Genomic DNA, 16339 nt, shown 5'->3' with positions numbered 1-16339 from the left:
GCCTGAGTTTGGCCGACTTTACCGCAGGGGATGGGACTGGGGAAATGCTGAAAACCCACAAAGCTCTTGACAGGGAAGGGGAATGAACGGGCCACAAGCGGATTTCTTCCTGAGTCCAGGGCCCTCTGCACACGCTCAGAGTCCTCCGGCCTCGATCACACGCCTGAGCTTCGCGCACTTCAGGATGCTACAGCGCGCCAAAGAAAATTAAATTTAATTAAAGAAAAAAGAGGCCTGGGGGGGCGCGGCTAGAGAGGCGGGCGGGCTACATTGTAGCCGCCTCGGATTGGCGAGTGGCTCGAAGGGGCGGGGCCTGGGCGTGGGTGGCAATTGTTGGCTAGCGAGGCGAGCTTCGCCGTCGCTCGTCAGTTGCCGCAGGAAAAGGGGCCGGGGACGCCGCCCAGCTGCGATGCGGGGTGAGTAACCGCTGGCAGAGGAGGAAACTGCCCGTAGGAAAGGAAATGTTCGGGGTTGCAAGGAAAAGCCCCCCTCCCCCGGTTACAGCCTGCGTCCCTTGCTCCCTAGATGTTTTGCTGCAGGGATCCCGAAGAGCCAAGGTTTTTGTTGTTGCGGGGAACGGCTTCTCTCGCTAACGCCCTGAAGAGGTGCCGGGGCTCAGGCGCTTTGCTTGGAACCCCCGCAGCTTCTCCTTTTTTTTCGCCCGGCTTTCTCCTGATTCCGCTTCCCCAGAGAGGAGAGGATCCGCGGGGTTTGGGAGAGGCGCTTTGCACGTGCTCAGAAGCCCGAGGACTACCGTTCCTGCCTGTTGAAGACCTAAAGGGGAATCTCCCCTCCTTTCCTCCCCCCCCCCCCATCGATGCTGTACTGATCCCTCCGCATTCACATGCGCACCCACGGACCCCGCCCCCCATTTGTGCACATTTAAAAGGAAAAAAAGTGGGGTGGAAAGGGGGTGCCTGTTAGCTTTGCTTCTGCGTCCTAACATCTACTTTCCGCTGTTTTGAGACCCGAAAAGTTTGTGGACTTGGGACTTTCCACGTTAATTTAAAACTGTATATGTATTTATTTATTTTTAGTGTGTGTGTGGAGAGGATACATTGGGAAATCGCCCAGGGCTAAGAGTGATCCAAAAACACAGCTCTGGAATCTGTTTTTGTGTTTTGCTGCTTTCTTTTTTCCCCTCTGTCAGCCAGGGGTCAAACCCTCAAGGTGTCTTGTAATCCCAGAGAGTTGATCTGAAGGTGCGCAGAGGGTTATGCGCTTATCACTAATTCCCTCCTGACAGCTGGGGCCTGATTTGCGGCAGGCAGATTTGAAATTTGGCTAGCGTTGCCAACTGACATCATTGGCCTATGCTCCTGTGCTTCTGTGCCTCTAGCAGCAACGCGATCTGGAAACAATGAACGTAAGACGAGCCCTGCTGTAGCCGGCCCAGTGCAAGCTGGTACATGCCTACTTAGGAGTAAGCCCCATTGAGTTCAGCGTCTAACCAGGTACCTCTGGGAAGCTTAAAAAGAGAGTCAACACACACAGCTATTTATCCCTTAACGTTTGAATCCAAAGGTTTCATTTGGCAGCCCAGTCGTTGCAAGTGGTGCCATTAGGGTTGGATGGAGGGGTCAAAGTCGAGGGCCCAGAGCTCAGGGCCCCTCCAAATGACCGCTCAGAGAGCAGCACGGGTTGAGGGTGTCAGAATCGAACTCCCTTTCATTCCTGCAGTCACAACAGTGCTGCCCTCATTTAAAATGCAAAACTGCACATGCTCAGAGCATTCTTGTTTTTTAAAAATCCAGGGTGGCAAAGCATTTTCTTGCCACTGTTCTAATGTAACAGGAATGTAGAAACAATTGTAAAGGATGGCATGGCTGGGGGGCGGGGGGGGGGGAGACATGCTAGCTGTGTGCTTCAAGACTGAAATAATACAATCCTATTGGATCATTAAGTCCAGGGTCTAAAATTACCGAGCTGCACCATTGGGTAAACCTCTCTCCCTGCAGGAATTTTATCTAGCCCCTTTTTCAAAGCCGTGTGAGGCTCTTTGTGGCAGGGAGTTCCATAAGTTAATTCTGTGCTGTGTTATTAAGACGTCCTTTGTTCTGTGTTCCGGATCTGCTGCCATTCAACTCCTTTCTGTGGCTCCCAGTGTTATAAGAGGATGAATTTTCTGTACAAAAAAATCTCCATTTGCTTTGTCCACCTTGCTCTTATTCTCCACTCCTGTTGTCTCTTTTCTGAACGGAACAGCCCCAAACGCTCTGGCCGTTCCTAATACGGATGGGATAATTTGAGTTGCCTTTTGGGGGCACTTTCCTGCTTCTCCCCAGCCATGAAGAGTTTCGTTGGCTTATTTGTTTTACCCTGGGCCGTTCTTAGAAGAGCACGAGAGCAGGTCGGACTGGGCTTTGTTGTGGTCAGTAGGCAACCTCGGCACCTTTCCTTCTAGAAACCCACGCTCGATTTCTGATGCTTTCAGAGCGCTGATGTCCTGGAATAAATCACGGGGCAGCCTTTTAAAAAAACAAGATCTCCCTTAAAAAAAAACAAGAAAACAAGATCTCCCTTTTAAAAAAACAAGAAAACAAGATCTCCCTTTTAAAAAAACAACAAACCCCCAATGACATAAAACGGGCCATCTGGCAAGCAGACATGCCTACTTCCATCTGTCTTGGGCTGCATTTCCACACCCCTCTATATTTGGGGAAAGGAACCTGGGAGCTAGTGGGGCTGGGGAGGGTGCAGGAGAGAATCTTGGATCTTTTACAAGAGGGTGTGGCGGATAGGAGGCCATCTCTAAACTCTGAGGCCGGGCGGAGTAATGATAAACTCTTGAATGCTCGAGTTTAGAAGCTGGCGTCATTGTAGCCCTGGACTCCTGCTCCTTCCTAGGAGTGTCTGCTCAGCTATATAAAGTCCTGTGCCGAGCGCCCATCCTTCTTTCTGCCCGTGTTCCTCCCCCGCCAACCTTGCCCCGAACATGTTGTCCTCCGGGCCATTGTATTAATGACCTGTCACAATGGAACAGTATACATTTCATGGTGCGTGCACATTTTTTCTGGGCCCCGTGTCATGGTTTAGATCTGACAGTACCTGGTTGGGGGGGGAGGGGCTGCTTTGTAACTTTAGATACCCCCCACCCCAATCCCTGTGGGAGCTATCTTTGGCTGCAGACCGGCTAAGGGAGGTCTGTGAAATGGATACAGAGTGCCTGGCGGAGGAGAAACTGGGCACGCTGCATAAATGGCATGCTTCGGGGGGGGGGGGGGACAGAATGTGTTGGGGCGATGGCTCCTTCTGATGCGCATATGTCATGGATCTATGGGGATCATGGCGTTCGGAATGAGGACAGCAAGGAAAGCATAAGAAGAGCTCCACTTAATAATAATAATAATAATAAGAAGAAGAAGTTTGTGTAGTGCTGAAGCAGCCTTCTCTAACTTAGTGCCCCCTCAGATGTTTTGGACTACAACTCCCGGTATTCCCTGCCCATTATTCCCTGCCCATTGGCTATGCTGGCTGAGGTTGATGGGAGCTGAAGTCCAAATCATCTGGAAGGCACCAGGTTGTGATAAACTTTTCCATGCGCGCTATCTAGATTTATATATTTATTGCAGTTATATTCCACCTTTTTTCCTCTTGCAAGGAACCCAAGGCGGCTTACATGATCTTCCTCCTCTCCATTTTATCCTCACAACAACAACCCTGTGAGGTAGGAGGGGCTGAGGGTCTGTGACTGGCCCAAAGTCACCCAGTGAGCTTCCATGGGTGAGTAGGGACTAGAACCCGTATCTCCCAGCTCCAAGTCCAACAGTCTCACCACTACACTACAACCCTGTGAAGCAGGGGTGGGTCTCCATCTCCCATCATCCCTGACCATTGGCTCTGCTGGCAAGGGCTGATGGGAGTTGTAGGCCAAAATATCTGGAGGGCCACAAATGGCCCACCCCAGCTGTAAAGCGAGTTGGCATTATTGTCTCCCGTATTGCAGACGTTGGATGGACAGCGACTGAGAGCGAGCGAGAGAGAGAGCTTATCTAGTCAGTTCATGGCAGAGGCGAGATTCGAACCAGGGACCTCCTAATTCTAGCTCAGTCTCTAAGCCATCTGAATCCTGTGTCCCAGCAGTGACCAGCCAGAAGCTTCAAGGGAGCCCCCAAGCGTAGCTCAGTGGGCAGAGTGCCTGCTTTGCAAGTTGAAGGTTCCAGGTTCGATTCCTGGCAGCATCTCCAGTTTCGAAAGCATCTCAGGCGGCAGGCAACAGAGACGTCCCTTCTCTGCCTGAGATCCTGGAGCTAGCTGGTGCCAGGCAGAGAAGCAAAGGGAGCACACCCTCTGACCCTAGTCCCAGGCAGCTTCCTACGTTCCAGGACAGCGACCGTGGGTTGGTTTTAGTGTATCTCCTTTGTCTGCAAAAGGTCCCAGGTTCAATCCTGGCATCTCCAGTTAAAAAGGACTGGGGAGCGAGAGTTGTGGCCCCCCAGAGGTTGTCAGACTCCAGCTCCCATCAGCCCCATCAGCATGGCCAATAGCCAAGCTGATGGGAGTTGTAGTCCAACAGCATCCAGAGAGCTGCACATTCCCCAACATAAACATAGGAGGTAATAATTAGACCCTTATTTGCCTAATATCTTCTAGGGCTGCTGCCAGTCAGAGGGGTGGGAAATGGTGCCCTCCTTGGGTTCCAATCCTGCCCTCCGTGGTCACCCAGATGGCCATACTCCTTTTTCCCCGACCACCAACTGTTTGAGGGTTTCCTGGCTTTTGTGCAGGGTTTTCCCCCCCGTTCTAAAAGGTTGAATGCCTCTTCTGAGGCTTAGTGAGGAAAAGCTTTAAGCGAAAGCAAGTTGGCATTGATTTTTGGCCCCACCACTTTGCCTATAGCCTCACCCACCCTTGGAATTCAGCCCTCCGCCAAGAACTGAGATAGACTGCTTCTAAACACGGGGCTTCCCTTTGCCTGGCATGGCTGATGAAAAGGATTGCCTCACTGGAGCAGGCCAAAATTCCATCTAGTCGTCCAGCATCCTGTTTCGTTCCCTGGCCATCCAAGCACCACATTAGCAAGGTCTGGAAGCAGCAGATCTCCCCCATTTTGTATGTCCCCCCTTTCTGCCCCACCCCGAGCATCTCTTGTTTGGAGGTATAATGCCCCTGAACTAGAGGAGAAGGCTATAAGTGGTTACTAGTCCTGATGGCTCTGTGCTAACCCCAGTATCAGAGTATCAGTCTGCCTCTGTACACCAGTTGCTGGGGAACCTGGGCGGGAGGGTGCTGTTGCACTGCGGTCCTGCTTGTGGGTTTCCCGTGAGCAGCTGGTTGGCCACTGTGTGAACAGAATGCTGGACTGGATGGACCCTGGGTCTGATCCCGCAGGGCTCTTCTGATGTTCTTAAGGAAAGCAAACAGCCCAGCGATTGAGAAAACAAAACCACTGTTTGCTTGATAGTCTGCCAAGCAAACCCTGGGTAGGATAACAAACCATGGGTCAAATCAACCATGGGTCAGCAGTCTGTGTGAACAGAATGCTAGACTAGATGGACCCTTGGTCTGACCCAGCGGGGCTCTTCTGAAGTTCTTCAGGTGATCGTTCTGTTTTGCTATCACGGCCGATTAGCGAGCAGAAAGGCAGCTTGAGCAAAGCAGTTCTGACGGGAAGAAAGCAAACGGCCTCATGCATCTGCCGCATGCCATCTCGGTTTGTTTCTTCCCCTGCAGCTGTTCTGTCTCCCGAGTCACCTCCAAATTGCTTTAATGATCAGCTTGCGGGCCATGGAAGTTGCCACCCGTGCTGGCTGGTTCCGCGTTGCCTCTTGATGTTGTTTGTAAGCGCCATCCCTTTGCGTGGGGCTCTCCCGCTGCCTAAGCAAGAAATGGCAGGTCTCTGCCCTGAGGGGCTTGCAATCTGAAGTTTGCTGATGGAGGGAGGACACAGGAAGGGAAGGAAGGAAGTGGCAGGGAAGTGAGTGTTATAAGGAGTAAATATAAGTGAATGTGATGACATGTAAAGGGTACAGTGCCACCACAGGTTTAAACTGGTTTAGCAGCACAATTCTAGATGTTTACTGGGAAGACAGTCCCTCTGTGGTCAATGCTGCTTACTCCCTACACTGCAGCACGATAGGTATTCATTCTCCACAGGGAATCCTACAAAATGCAGTTCTGTGAAGGGGGCAACAGACAAGTCTGGGCAATCCATTCTCTGCACCCTTCGCGAACTGTAATTCCCAGGGCAGGAAAGCCTTGCAGGTGAAGCTGGTAGGATGACAGTGTTGTAGAGTGGTTAGTGTGTCAGACTGGGCCTGGGGTGACCCAGGTTCAAATCCCAACTCAGCCAAGAAGCCCTGGGCCGGTCCCTTTTTCTCTCAACTTAATACCTGTTCCTATTCTTTATGGGGACTTTACTATTTTTATCTTACTTGTCAGCCACCTTGCTAGGATCTGTATCCTGAAAGGCGGCAGATAAATCATTGCAATAAACAAACAGCCTACCTCGCAGGGTTGTTGTGAGGGTAAGAAGGTTGGGGAGGGGCCACGTATGCTGCCGTTTATGTCCTTGGGGGGCGGGTGGGACATGCCCATAATAAATAAGAATAAACACTGGTTAAATGGGAACAGGGGAAGCAGGACTCCTGGGTTCTGTGTCTGCAGCACTGGGAAGGTCGTGGGAGGGGTATCTTTCTTAGATAAATCAGGGTGGAGAAGCAGTTTGCAGCACCTAAGGGACTGGACAGGGTTTGCAGTTGCTGGCTGGGACAGAAAAGGCAAGGGAGTTAAGGTAACCCTTGAAGAGGGGGGATGTGATGCTATCTAGACTTGCACAGCCACCTAGTGGCATATTTGAATAACTTAGGATTGTTTGCCCAGGCAGAGGGGACCTTCAAACTCGCGTGCGGACTTCCCCAACCTGGGGCCCTCCAGATGTTTTGGACTGCAATTCCCATAGGCCCCAGCAGCACGATCAATGGTCAGGAACGCTAGGTGTCCAAAACATCTGGAGGATGCCAAGTTGCTCCCTTTTGTGGCATTGCACGTTTTACATCTTAAAGGGTGGGGACATAAATAGAGAACCTTGTGAGGCCTGCGATAATCTTGGCTTTTAAAATGTATTTATAATAAAAGAGCCAGCGTTGAGTAGTGGTTAGAGCGCTGGCCTGGGGAGACCTGGGTTCAAGTCCCCACTCGGCCATGAAACTCCCTGGGTGACTTCGAGCCAGTCCCTGACTCACGGCCTAGCCTACCTCACAGGGTTGTTGGGAAGAAATAATGGAGAGGAGGAGGGCCATATACGCCGCCTTGGGCTCCTTGGAGGAAAAGGTGGAATAAAAATGTAAGAAATATTTTATTTAGAATATTTTCAGATTGGCCCTCCAGCTGATGAGTGCCCGAGGTGATGCGCAATAAAAATCTTGGGTAGCTCCTTTAGAGTTCTGACTGGTTCTGACTAAAACCCGGAGCGGATTCACTGCCCCGCTGACGACGGAGCTACCAGCCGAACCTGCCTGGGAACGGATTTCCACAACTGGGGTGTTGCTACCGAAAAGGCCTTGTTACAAGGCCCCTGGTGGCGAGCGCAAATTTTGTGCCGACTCCAGATACCCTGGAACCAAGCTCTTGAATTGGTATATTTATATTTAGGGATTTATAAGTCAGAACCAGCACCTCTGTTTTCCTGAGGGTGTTTTTGCCCTGCCCTGCCCTGCCCTGCCCTCTTTGGAGGAAGGCTGGTTCGAAAACCTCCGAATGTCGGTGGTTTGGAGCCGGAGGGTGGGGTTGCTGCTCTGAGTGGGACCATCTCGCTGGGCTGTGGAACAAGTGGCCGTTGTCCAAACCAGGGTGCCGGAGCTGTGACCGCGGCTGCTTTTTCAGCCCCGCGTGTATTCTCCCGTTGCGCACACCTGGCTCTGCTCCGTAACAGATCGGCCCGCCTGGCTTGCTTTTCCACGAATGAGGCCCGTTTCCCCTTCTAAATCCTTCCCTTCCTGCAACATGCTGTAGCTGGTCCGTTGAACGGCTGCTCGCAACACCTGCTCTGTCAGCAGTATGTGGAGCCAATACTGTGGGGGCTTCAGTTTGCACCAGCGCCCTGCCAAACGCTCAGACAAAAGGCCATTTCATGCTCCAGGGGCCGCCCGTTTTGAATTGGCTGCCGCGCGCTCTGCAGGTTCCAACTCAGCGGATTTCTTTATTTTATGACTTACTAGTACATCAATATCCCGCCTTTTCCCCACTTGCAAGGAGCCCAAAGTGGCACGCAGGGTCTTCCTCCTCTGTTTTCTCCTCATAACAACCCTGTGAGGTAGGTTAGGCCGAGCGTCAGTGACTGGCCCAAAAGTCACCCTTTGAGCTCCGTGGCCGAGTGGGGGCTTGGACAACACCAAAAATGGCACTAGTTTTAGGTGTAAGCTTCTCAGACGTCAAGCAAAGCTGGGTTTCAGGGTACCCTTGGGCGAAATGCCTTCAGTGCAGAGTGCCCCTTCCTCAAGTTGGGACCACCCCCTACTCACAGCAGTCACTGCTACCTGTTTGCTTGCCCTCTTCCTCTGGGCCCAGTCTATACGACTGCCTAGAGGGAGAGCACACAAGACGAGGAGGAGGAGAAGCAGGGCGCTGTGTAAGTCAAGAGTGGGGGCCCCTGCCAGGGTGTAGGCCTTGGCAGGGGCCCAATCCTACCGGCCCTTGGGGCCAGCCCAATATGGAGCCCTTGGGACAGTGAAAGGTGGACTTCGAAGGAAAAAACCCTAACATCCAGAATCCCACCGCTTATTTGGTGTCAAGAATGGTTTCCAACTCCCAAGGTTTCAAATGTGTATCTTATGAGGTGAGCGCAAAGGGACATTTGGGTGAAGAAGGGGAGAGGAAGCCCCCTTAACATACTGTCAGATATGATGAGGAAGGAGGACGTGCTTCCACACAAATTGCAGTTATGTCAGCCCTGGGCCTTTGGACCTCAACAGCAAGGAGACGGGGTTCGTCGGAGAGGCGCTTTGAGGGCGGCTGGCTTCGGCAGGCCCCACTAAAATTGCATTGCATTATATTTTGTGTGTCATTCTGTGAGCTGCATAGGATAACAGCCATAGTAATGACAGCAACGATTGCTTATTTGTTTCATGTCGTTTCTATACCGCCCAATAGCCAAAGCACTCTGGGTGGTTCGCAACAATTCCCAAGATAAAATACAACATAAAAATGTAAATATACCAAATGGAAAAACAATTTGAACTGCTCAAAACAATTTCAATAAAATGCTAGACCTATTATTATCATTATCTTCGTCATCAAATAGTGTATTGATTTACATGATGACATGGCATACACAGCACAGAGTTAAACAATGGAATTCGCTACCACAGGATGTAGTGATGGCCAGTAATTTGGGTGGCTTTAAAAAGGGATGGAATATATTCCTGGAGGAGAAGGCCTTCGGTGATTACTAGTCCCGATGGCTCTGTGTTACTTCCAGTTCCAGAGACAGCCTGCCTATGTGCACCAGTTGCTGGGGAACATGGGCAGGAGGGTGCTGTTGCACTCTTGTCCTGCTTGTGGGTTTCCCCGTTGGCCACTGTGGGAACAGAACGCTGGACTAGATGGACCCTTGGTCTGATCCAGCAGGGCTCTTCTGATGTTCTTATTATTGATAATAAGATCTAATACACGGTTCCTCTCCCCCTCCCCGCTCTATTTTATGTTCACAACAACCTTGTGAGGAAGGTTAGGCTGAGAGAGTAACTGTCCCAAAGTCACCCAGCAGCCTTTGGGGCTGAGTGGGGATTTGCACCTGGGTCCGCTATTCCTAGTCTGACGCCCTAACCACTCTTGAGCCACCCATTTTTACACCAGGTGGTGCCGTGTGCCCTGCGATGCGAATTGGCTGTGTGTTCGGAGTTCCCTGTGGCGTAAACGCCCCCGTTGCTTAAGAAAGCTCTGACTTCTTGCACAGCTGTACCGGAGCCCATCTGTCGCAAGGGCTGGAAATCGCGTTGCTTAACAGGAGGGCAAAACCTGTCCTGGGTGCTTCCTCTGCACCAGCCTTCTGCGACTGGTGCCCTCCAGATGTTTTGGACTGCAGCTCCCATCAGCCTCAGCCAGCGTGGCCAATGGTCAGGAATGCTGGGAGTTGTGGTCCGAAACACCTGGAGGACACGCGGGTTGTATTGGGGAAGAGGAGGATGAAGAGGAGCAAATGAAGGCTGGAGATGAACCGTAGTTCTGATTCAACTTTTGCGCCCTTTGCAGAATGTTCCCAGGTTCTATCCCTGGTATCTCCTATTTAAGATCAGCATCCACTCGTTTAAAAGCAGGTTGGAACAACCAGGTCTTTATGGCCCATTTCAAAACCGTCAGGAAAGGAGCTGTGGTAGGATATTCCATAAAGATGGGGTCACCACAGAAAAGGCCCTGTCTCTTCACCTGCCATCCTATTAGGTCTTACAGGAGTGGGGCAAAGGGAGTGACAGTGCAATCCTGTGTGTATTTACTCAGAAATTAGCCCCAGTGGGTTCAATGGGACTTACTCTCAGCTAAGTGAGTATAGGATAGCAGCCTGAGCTGTGAACCAGGAAACCCCCAGTCAAATCTTTCCTCTACCACAACCTCAGTAGGTAGCTTTTGGCAAACCAGTTCCCCGGGGCCAGCAATATGCAGGTGTGACAATACTGAACAACCTTACAGGATAATTGTAAGGAGGTGCTACCTGTGTAATGCATTTTTTTGAATGCTCAGAAGGCACTTTTTATTACTAGGATTTGCTGACCTCAGCTTGGGCATCGCAGCTCCAACTTGCTGACTGTCAAAACTCAAAACAGAACGCTGAACTTAATTTTTTCCATCGTTCTTTATTTCTTACAGTGGTTGCCGGATTCTGAATGTAAAAGTGGGAATATTCCCAGCCTGAGATGATGTTGGCTTTCTCTCTCTCCAGAAGACGTAGGCAACGGTGAACTGACTTTTTGAAGATCTGTATGCTCCTCCCTTGGGCCTGGGCTCCGTGTCAGGGCGCATCAAAGACGCAAAGGCACTAGGAAATCCTTCATTGAGCCATCGCCTCCGACGTGGAACAGCAGCGCATCGGAAGCATCCCCACTTTTGCCGACAAAGGGCTCCAGGAGAAACTGATCCTGCTGACATAGGTAATTCATTTCTCCAAGGTGATTTGCTAGCATTTCACGCCCAACCAAATGCCAGTCCGTCGGAAGCTGCTTTATGCATAGTCAGATTCTGGGTCCCAGTGCTGTCAACACTGACTGGCAGCAGCAGGAGCTCTCCAAGGTTTCAGGCAGGATTCTTTCCTAGCCCTACCTGGGGATGCCGAGGATAAGAACATCAGAAGAGCCCTGCTGGATCGGACCAAGGGTCCATCTAGTCCAGCATTCTGTTCACACAACGGCCAACCAACTGTTGACCGGGAACCCATAAACAGGACAGGAGTGCAGCAGCACCCTCCCGCCCACGTTCTCCAGCAACTCGTGCACATAGGCTTACTGCCTCTGATACTGGAGGCAGGACGTAGCCATGAGGACTAGTAGCCACTGATAGCCATCCAAAGTGGCGGCCATCACTATGTCTTGCGGCAGCGAATTCTATAGTTTCACTCTGCGCTGTGTGAAGAGGTCCTTCCTTTTCTCCGTCCTGAATCCCCCAGCAATCAGCTTCATGGGATGACCCTGTTGCGTTCTAGTATTATGAGTAAGGTTTGAACCTGCAACCTTCTGCATGCAAGCCAGGTGCTCTGCCACTTAACTGAAGTCCTCCCCCCCCCCCCCCGCAAAGTAAGATTCTAGTCCCCTTGGTTCTGGTTCTGAATAAGTGGTTGATTTAAATATGAACACAGGAAACTGCTTTATGCTGAGCCAGACCATTGGTGTGTCCAGTCCAATATTGTCAGCACCGGCTGGCAGCGGCTCTCCAGGGTTTCAGACAGGATATTTCCAGTCCTACCTGGAGATGTTGGGGATCAAATCTGGGACCTTCTTCATGCAAAGCAGGGGCTTGATCCCCGAGCTGTGGCCCCTCCCAGTTGTGGCTGAGGCCTCCTGTAGACCTCGGATTTCATCCTGCCAAGTTTTTGTCGGTGATGTTCGCTTTGTGTCTGATGATGGCTCAGGAACCAGCGTCATATAGCACATCTTTGTTTTCTTTTCTCCGTTACAGGCGCCGGCAAGATGTCTGCCACCAAAGTGCCGATCTACCTGAAAAGAGGAAGCAGGCGAGGGAAGAAGGAGAAACTCCGAGACATCCTCTCCTCCGACATGATCAGCCCGCCTCTGGGGGACTTCCGGCACACGATCCACATTGGGAACGGCGGGGAGAGCGACATGTTTGGCGACATTTCCTTCCTGCAAGGGAAGTTCCACCTCCTGCCGAGGTCGGAGAGCAACCTGAGTCCGGATGGGAGCAGCCATTACATGGTGCCCTTCGAGTTCTCGCGGACTGCCACCATCTCGGGCTATGAGGCGCCATCTTTGGATATCCCGTCACCTCTCCTGAAGAATGCCATCTCTCTGCCCGTCATTGGCGGGCTGCAGGCGCTAACCTTGCCTTCTGCTCAAGCCCCACCCAAGCCGCCCCGCCTCCACCTGGATGACCGAGCCGCTCCCCAAATGACGGACCCCCCCGCACGGGATCTGTCTGACGGCGGCTGGACTTCGGAGCCCCTTGGCGCCCCCAATGGCAAGTGCACGGCCCCTCTGAACGGGTTCGCCGAGGAAGAAAAGAAAGACGAAGCCTTCCTGTCCCACGCAGGCTCCCTGCTCTCCCTGCACGTGGACTTGGGGCCGTCGATTTTGGACGATGTGCTCCAGGTCATGGACAAGCACCAGACCGGGGACGTGGGTGCTCCGTTGCAGGATTCAAGCAGGTGGCAAATCCTGACGTGACAAGGAGGGCGTCTGGTGGATGGGGCTGTTTGTAAATAAGGGTGTGTGTTGCTGTTAACTGGACTGCCTAAACTGGGCGATTGCGGTCTGTGTGTGCGCGCGTGAGATCCGTGGGTACTGCTTCACTAATAATATAATTAGCTCCACGTTTTTCACGAGCGGGTTACGGACTGCGGCTTCCTCTCCCTCCAATGCGCTCTGTGTCAGCAAAAGCTGGTATTGGGGTGGGGCCCCCTCGCTTGTGTTCTCTCGGAAAGCTCTCCACTAAACCCTCCCCCAGCTACTGAAACCTGTATAGAAGCAAACAAATAAATTCATGAGCATCTGTGAGTTGCTGCTCATCACCGACAAGAAGCACAGTGTTGTGGGTGGGGATTTTGAAAGGATGAGCTATATAATAGACAGCTGCAGGGGGGGGGGGGACCAAACAGGTGAGAGTTGTGATGCTGTACGTTCTTTGTAGTGGAATGGGCAGGGGGGGCATGTTTGTAGGGAGGACGGTGTGGTCGCCTGGAGTGGTTTGCGTAGGCTTTGAAGCAATCCTGCTCCAGAAAATGTGGCACATCCGTGGGAGCTCTGTTTAGGCACTGGAATGTAAACAGGACTCTGGATGGGCTGGAAGTTCTTAAACGTGTAGTATGGCCGTGTAATTAATATTAAAAGGAGGGATTGCTGTCTTAGACACAGACTGAGAATTGCGTGGGACGAGATCTCTAAACGTACATCAGGGGTGTTGAACCTCAGGCCCCTGGGCCAAATTTGGCCTGCCTAGGTCCCTCCAAGGTTCACCGAATGGCCATACCCCCTCCCCCCAAGCCCTGAACATTTGGCTGTTTCTTGGCTTTTCTGCGATTCCCCCAACCCCCATTCTAAAAGGTTGAAATTTATTTATTATTTATTTATCTACAACCTTTATATGCTGCTCCACAGCTAGACAGATTCTGGAGCGGTGAACAATGAAAAGATACAAGATAAGATAAAAGAATAAAACTCCATGTTCAAAATTGTTACTATTTTAAAAAAAGAAAAGGAATTCCAATAAAGCCTTGGCTGGTCAATTAAGGAAGGTTCTCTGAAATAAAGAAATTTTCAGGAGGCATGGGAAATAGCACAGTGTGGGTGCCTGCCTCACCTCCAGAGGCCAGACAGGGAGTTCCATAGGAAGGGGGCCACCACACTGAAGGCTCTTCTCCGGGTGAACTTCAGTCAGGCCATAGGTCTGTGAAGAACCTCCAGGAGCATTACTGCCAGAAAGAGCTTTAAGCTAAAATAGGGTGGTGCCTTTAATGTTTTGGCTCCTCCGCCTTTGCCATTGGCCTCCCTCACCACGAGTGCAACTGCTAGAGCTTCTGCAAAGTTGATTTCAGAGCTTGGGCTGAAAGAGGTTCCCTGCCCCTGCAGGAGACGTTAGCTGAGGCTGCTGCAGTTACAAGCCAGGCAGGAACGCTTAAGAAACCACCTTATAACAAATCAAACCCTTTGTCCATCCGGCGCAGTATTATCCGTGGTTTCTGGACCCATCTCTCCAGGGTCTTCCCTATTTTTAACTGCTGATACTGGGGATTGAACCTGGGACCTTCTCCAAGCAAAGCAAGGGCTCTACCACTGAGTGACAGCCCCTTCCCTGGAACATGGGAAGAATACTGTTAAGGGACATTACCCAATAAATAAGTATTGTCCTTCACATTGCTATCTCGTCTTTCTTCAGTCTTGGAGTGCAACAGGCCGCCAAGTTGGACAGCTTTAAAAGGGGATTTGTTTATTTCATTTATATCCCAACTTTCTTCCAGTGTGGAACTCAAGTGGCTACACGTGGTTCCCGGGTGGTCTCCCCTCCAAGCACTGATGAGACCCAGACCTGCTTAGCCTCAGCATGATGGCTGGCTCATGCGCCTTCAGACTATGCCCTGGATTTGACAAACTGATGGAGGTGGCGGCTACGAATGGCAACTAGTCACAGTGGCTGGTACATTCCCTCCAGGATCAGAAGTCGTGACGCAGGATGGTGTAGTGGTTAGGGTGTTGGGCTGGGACTCAGGACATCCGGGTTCTAGTCCCCGCTCGGCCATGACGCTCACTGGGAGACTTTGGCCCAGGCACTGACTCAGCCTAACCTATCTCACAGGGTTGTTGTGACAAAAACATGGAAGAGGAGAATCATGTACGCCGCCTTGGGCTCCTTTGAGGAAAGATGGGATATAAACGTAACGAAGAAATGTCTCCAAATGTCAGTTGAGGAGCAACAGCACGAGAGGTCTGTGGTGTTCAAGCCCTGAATGTGGGCTTCCCATTGGGGCATTCAGTTGGCCAAAGAGGATGCTGGACTTGATGGACCTTTGGTCGGGACCAGCAAGCCTCTACGTACGTTCCTGGTTGGGCAGGGTGTGCGTGGAGTTTCCAGAAGGCCTCCCAGCCTCACACTGACCCTGTCAGAGACCTCCTTTGCTGACCGAGGTGCCTCTAGCCTTCCCCCAACCTGGTGCCCTGTGGATGTTTGGGACTCCAACTCCCATCAGCCCCTCAGCAGTCCACTCCCCCCTTGGCCCAAGAGCATATGTTGGCCCATAGCTCAGTGGTGGAGTACCTGCTTTGTGTTCAAAAGGTCCCAGATGAACCGCTGATATCTCTCACCAGAGCCCTTGCCCAAAACTCCGGAAAGCTGCTGACAGTCAGTGTTGACAATGCTGGGCTAGAGATCTTTATCCAGACCTTTGGGGTGGGACCATAGCTCAGTGGGTAGACCCCTTGCTTTGCATGCAGAGGGTCCCCGGTTCGATCCCCAGCATCTCTAGGTAGGGCTGGGGGGAAAATTCTGCCTGAAACCCTGGCTGCTGCCAGTCAGCATGGACAATACTGGGCTAGATTGCCAGACTCCGTATAAGGCAGCTTCTAATTTTTATATTAAAATCAGCTCCTAATCCAGAACCACAGGGACTAGAACCTTACTTTCTTTTTGGGGGGAACGGCCATAGCTCAGTAGTAGAGCATATGTATAAAGCAGCTTCTAATTTTTATATTAAAATCAGCTCCTAATCCAGAACCACAGGGACTAGAACCTTACTTTCTTTTTGGGGGGAACGGCCATAGCTCAGTAGTAGAGCATATGTATAAAGCAGCTTCTCATTTTTATATTAAAATCAGCTCCTAATCCAGAACCACAGGGACTAGAACCTTACTTTCTTTTGGGGGGGAAGGGCCATAGCTCAGTAGTAGAGCATATGTATAAAGCAGCTTCTAATTTTTATATTAAAATCAGCTCCTAATCCAGAACCACAGGGACTAGAACCTTACTTTCTTTTTGGGGGGGAACGGCCATAGCTCAGTAGTAGAGCATATGTATAAAGCAGCTTCTCATTTTTATATTAAAATCAGCTCCTAATCCAGAACCACAGGGACTAGAACCTTACTTTCTTTTGGGGGGGAAGGGCCATAGCTCAGTAGTATGTTTGCATGAAGAAGGTCCCAGGTTTGATCTCCAAATAGGGCTGGAAAAACTCCTGCCTGGAGAG

At 51.2% G+C, this 16339-nt stretch overlaps 1 protein-coding gene across 3 annotated transcripts; it reads left to right on the top strand.

The window, feature by feature from the left end:
- Positions 1-367: 367 nt before the first annotated feature.
- Positions 368-14515, top strand: CDC42EP2 (CDC42 effector protein 2). Of its 3 annotated transcripts, none has more exons than XM_084824697.1 (3): positions 368-416; positions 10877-11084; positions 12106-14515. In XM_084824697.1, the coding sequence occupies exon 3, from the start codon at positions 12117-12119 to the stop codon at positions 12828-12830; it is 714 nt and encodes a 237-aa protein (XP_084680823.1). In that variant the 5' UTR covers positions 368-416; positions 10877-11084; positions 12106-12116; the 3' UTR covers positions 12831-14515. The 3 variants fall into 3 exon arrangements, with proteins under 3 accessions (XP_084680823.1, XP_084680821.1, XP_084680824.1); XM_084824695.1 differs by having other exon boundaries at positions 10804-11084; positions 12106-14513; XM_084824698.1 differs by having other exon boundaries at positions 10880-11084; positions 12106-14507.
- Positions 14516-16339: the final 1824 nt, after the last annotated feature.

This window comes from Heloderma suspectum, chromosome 17 (assembly GCF_057233095.1).
Source record: "Heloderma suspectum isolate Gila_16-S chromosome 17, 16-S_ref, whole genome shotgun sequence".
Taxonomy (NCBI): domain Eukaryota; kingdom Metazoa; phylum Chordata; class Lepidosauria; order Squamata; family Helodermatidae; genus Heloderma; species Heloderma suspectum.
The sequence above is the reverse complement of the archived record's forward strand: the minus strand, read 5'-3'. Positions and strand labels throughout refer to the sequence as shown.

Excerpts from the sequence above, each read along its gene's own strand:
- CDC42EP2 (XM_084824697.1), top strand. The coding sequence starts at position 12,117 with ATGTCTGCCACCAAAGTGCCGATCTACCTGAAAAGAGGAAGCAGGCGA.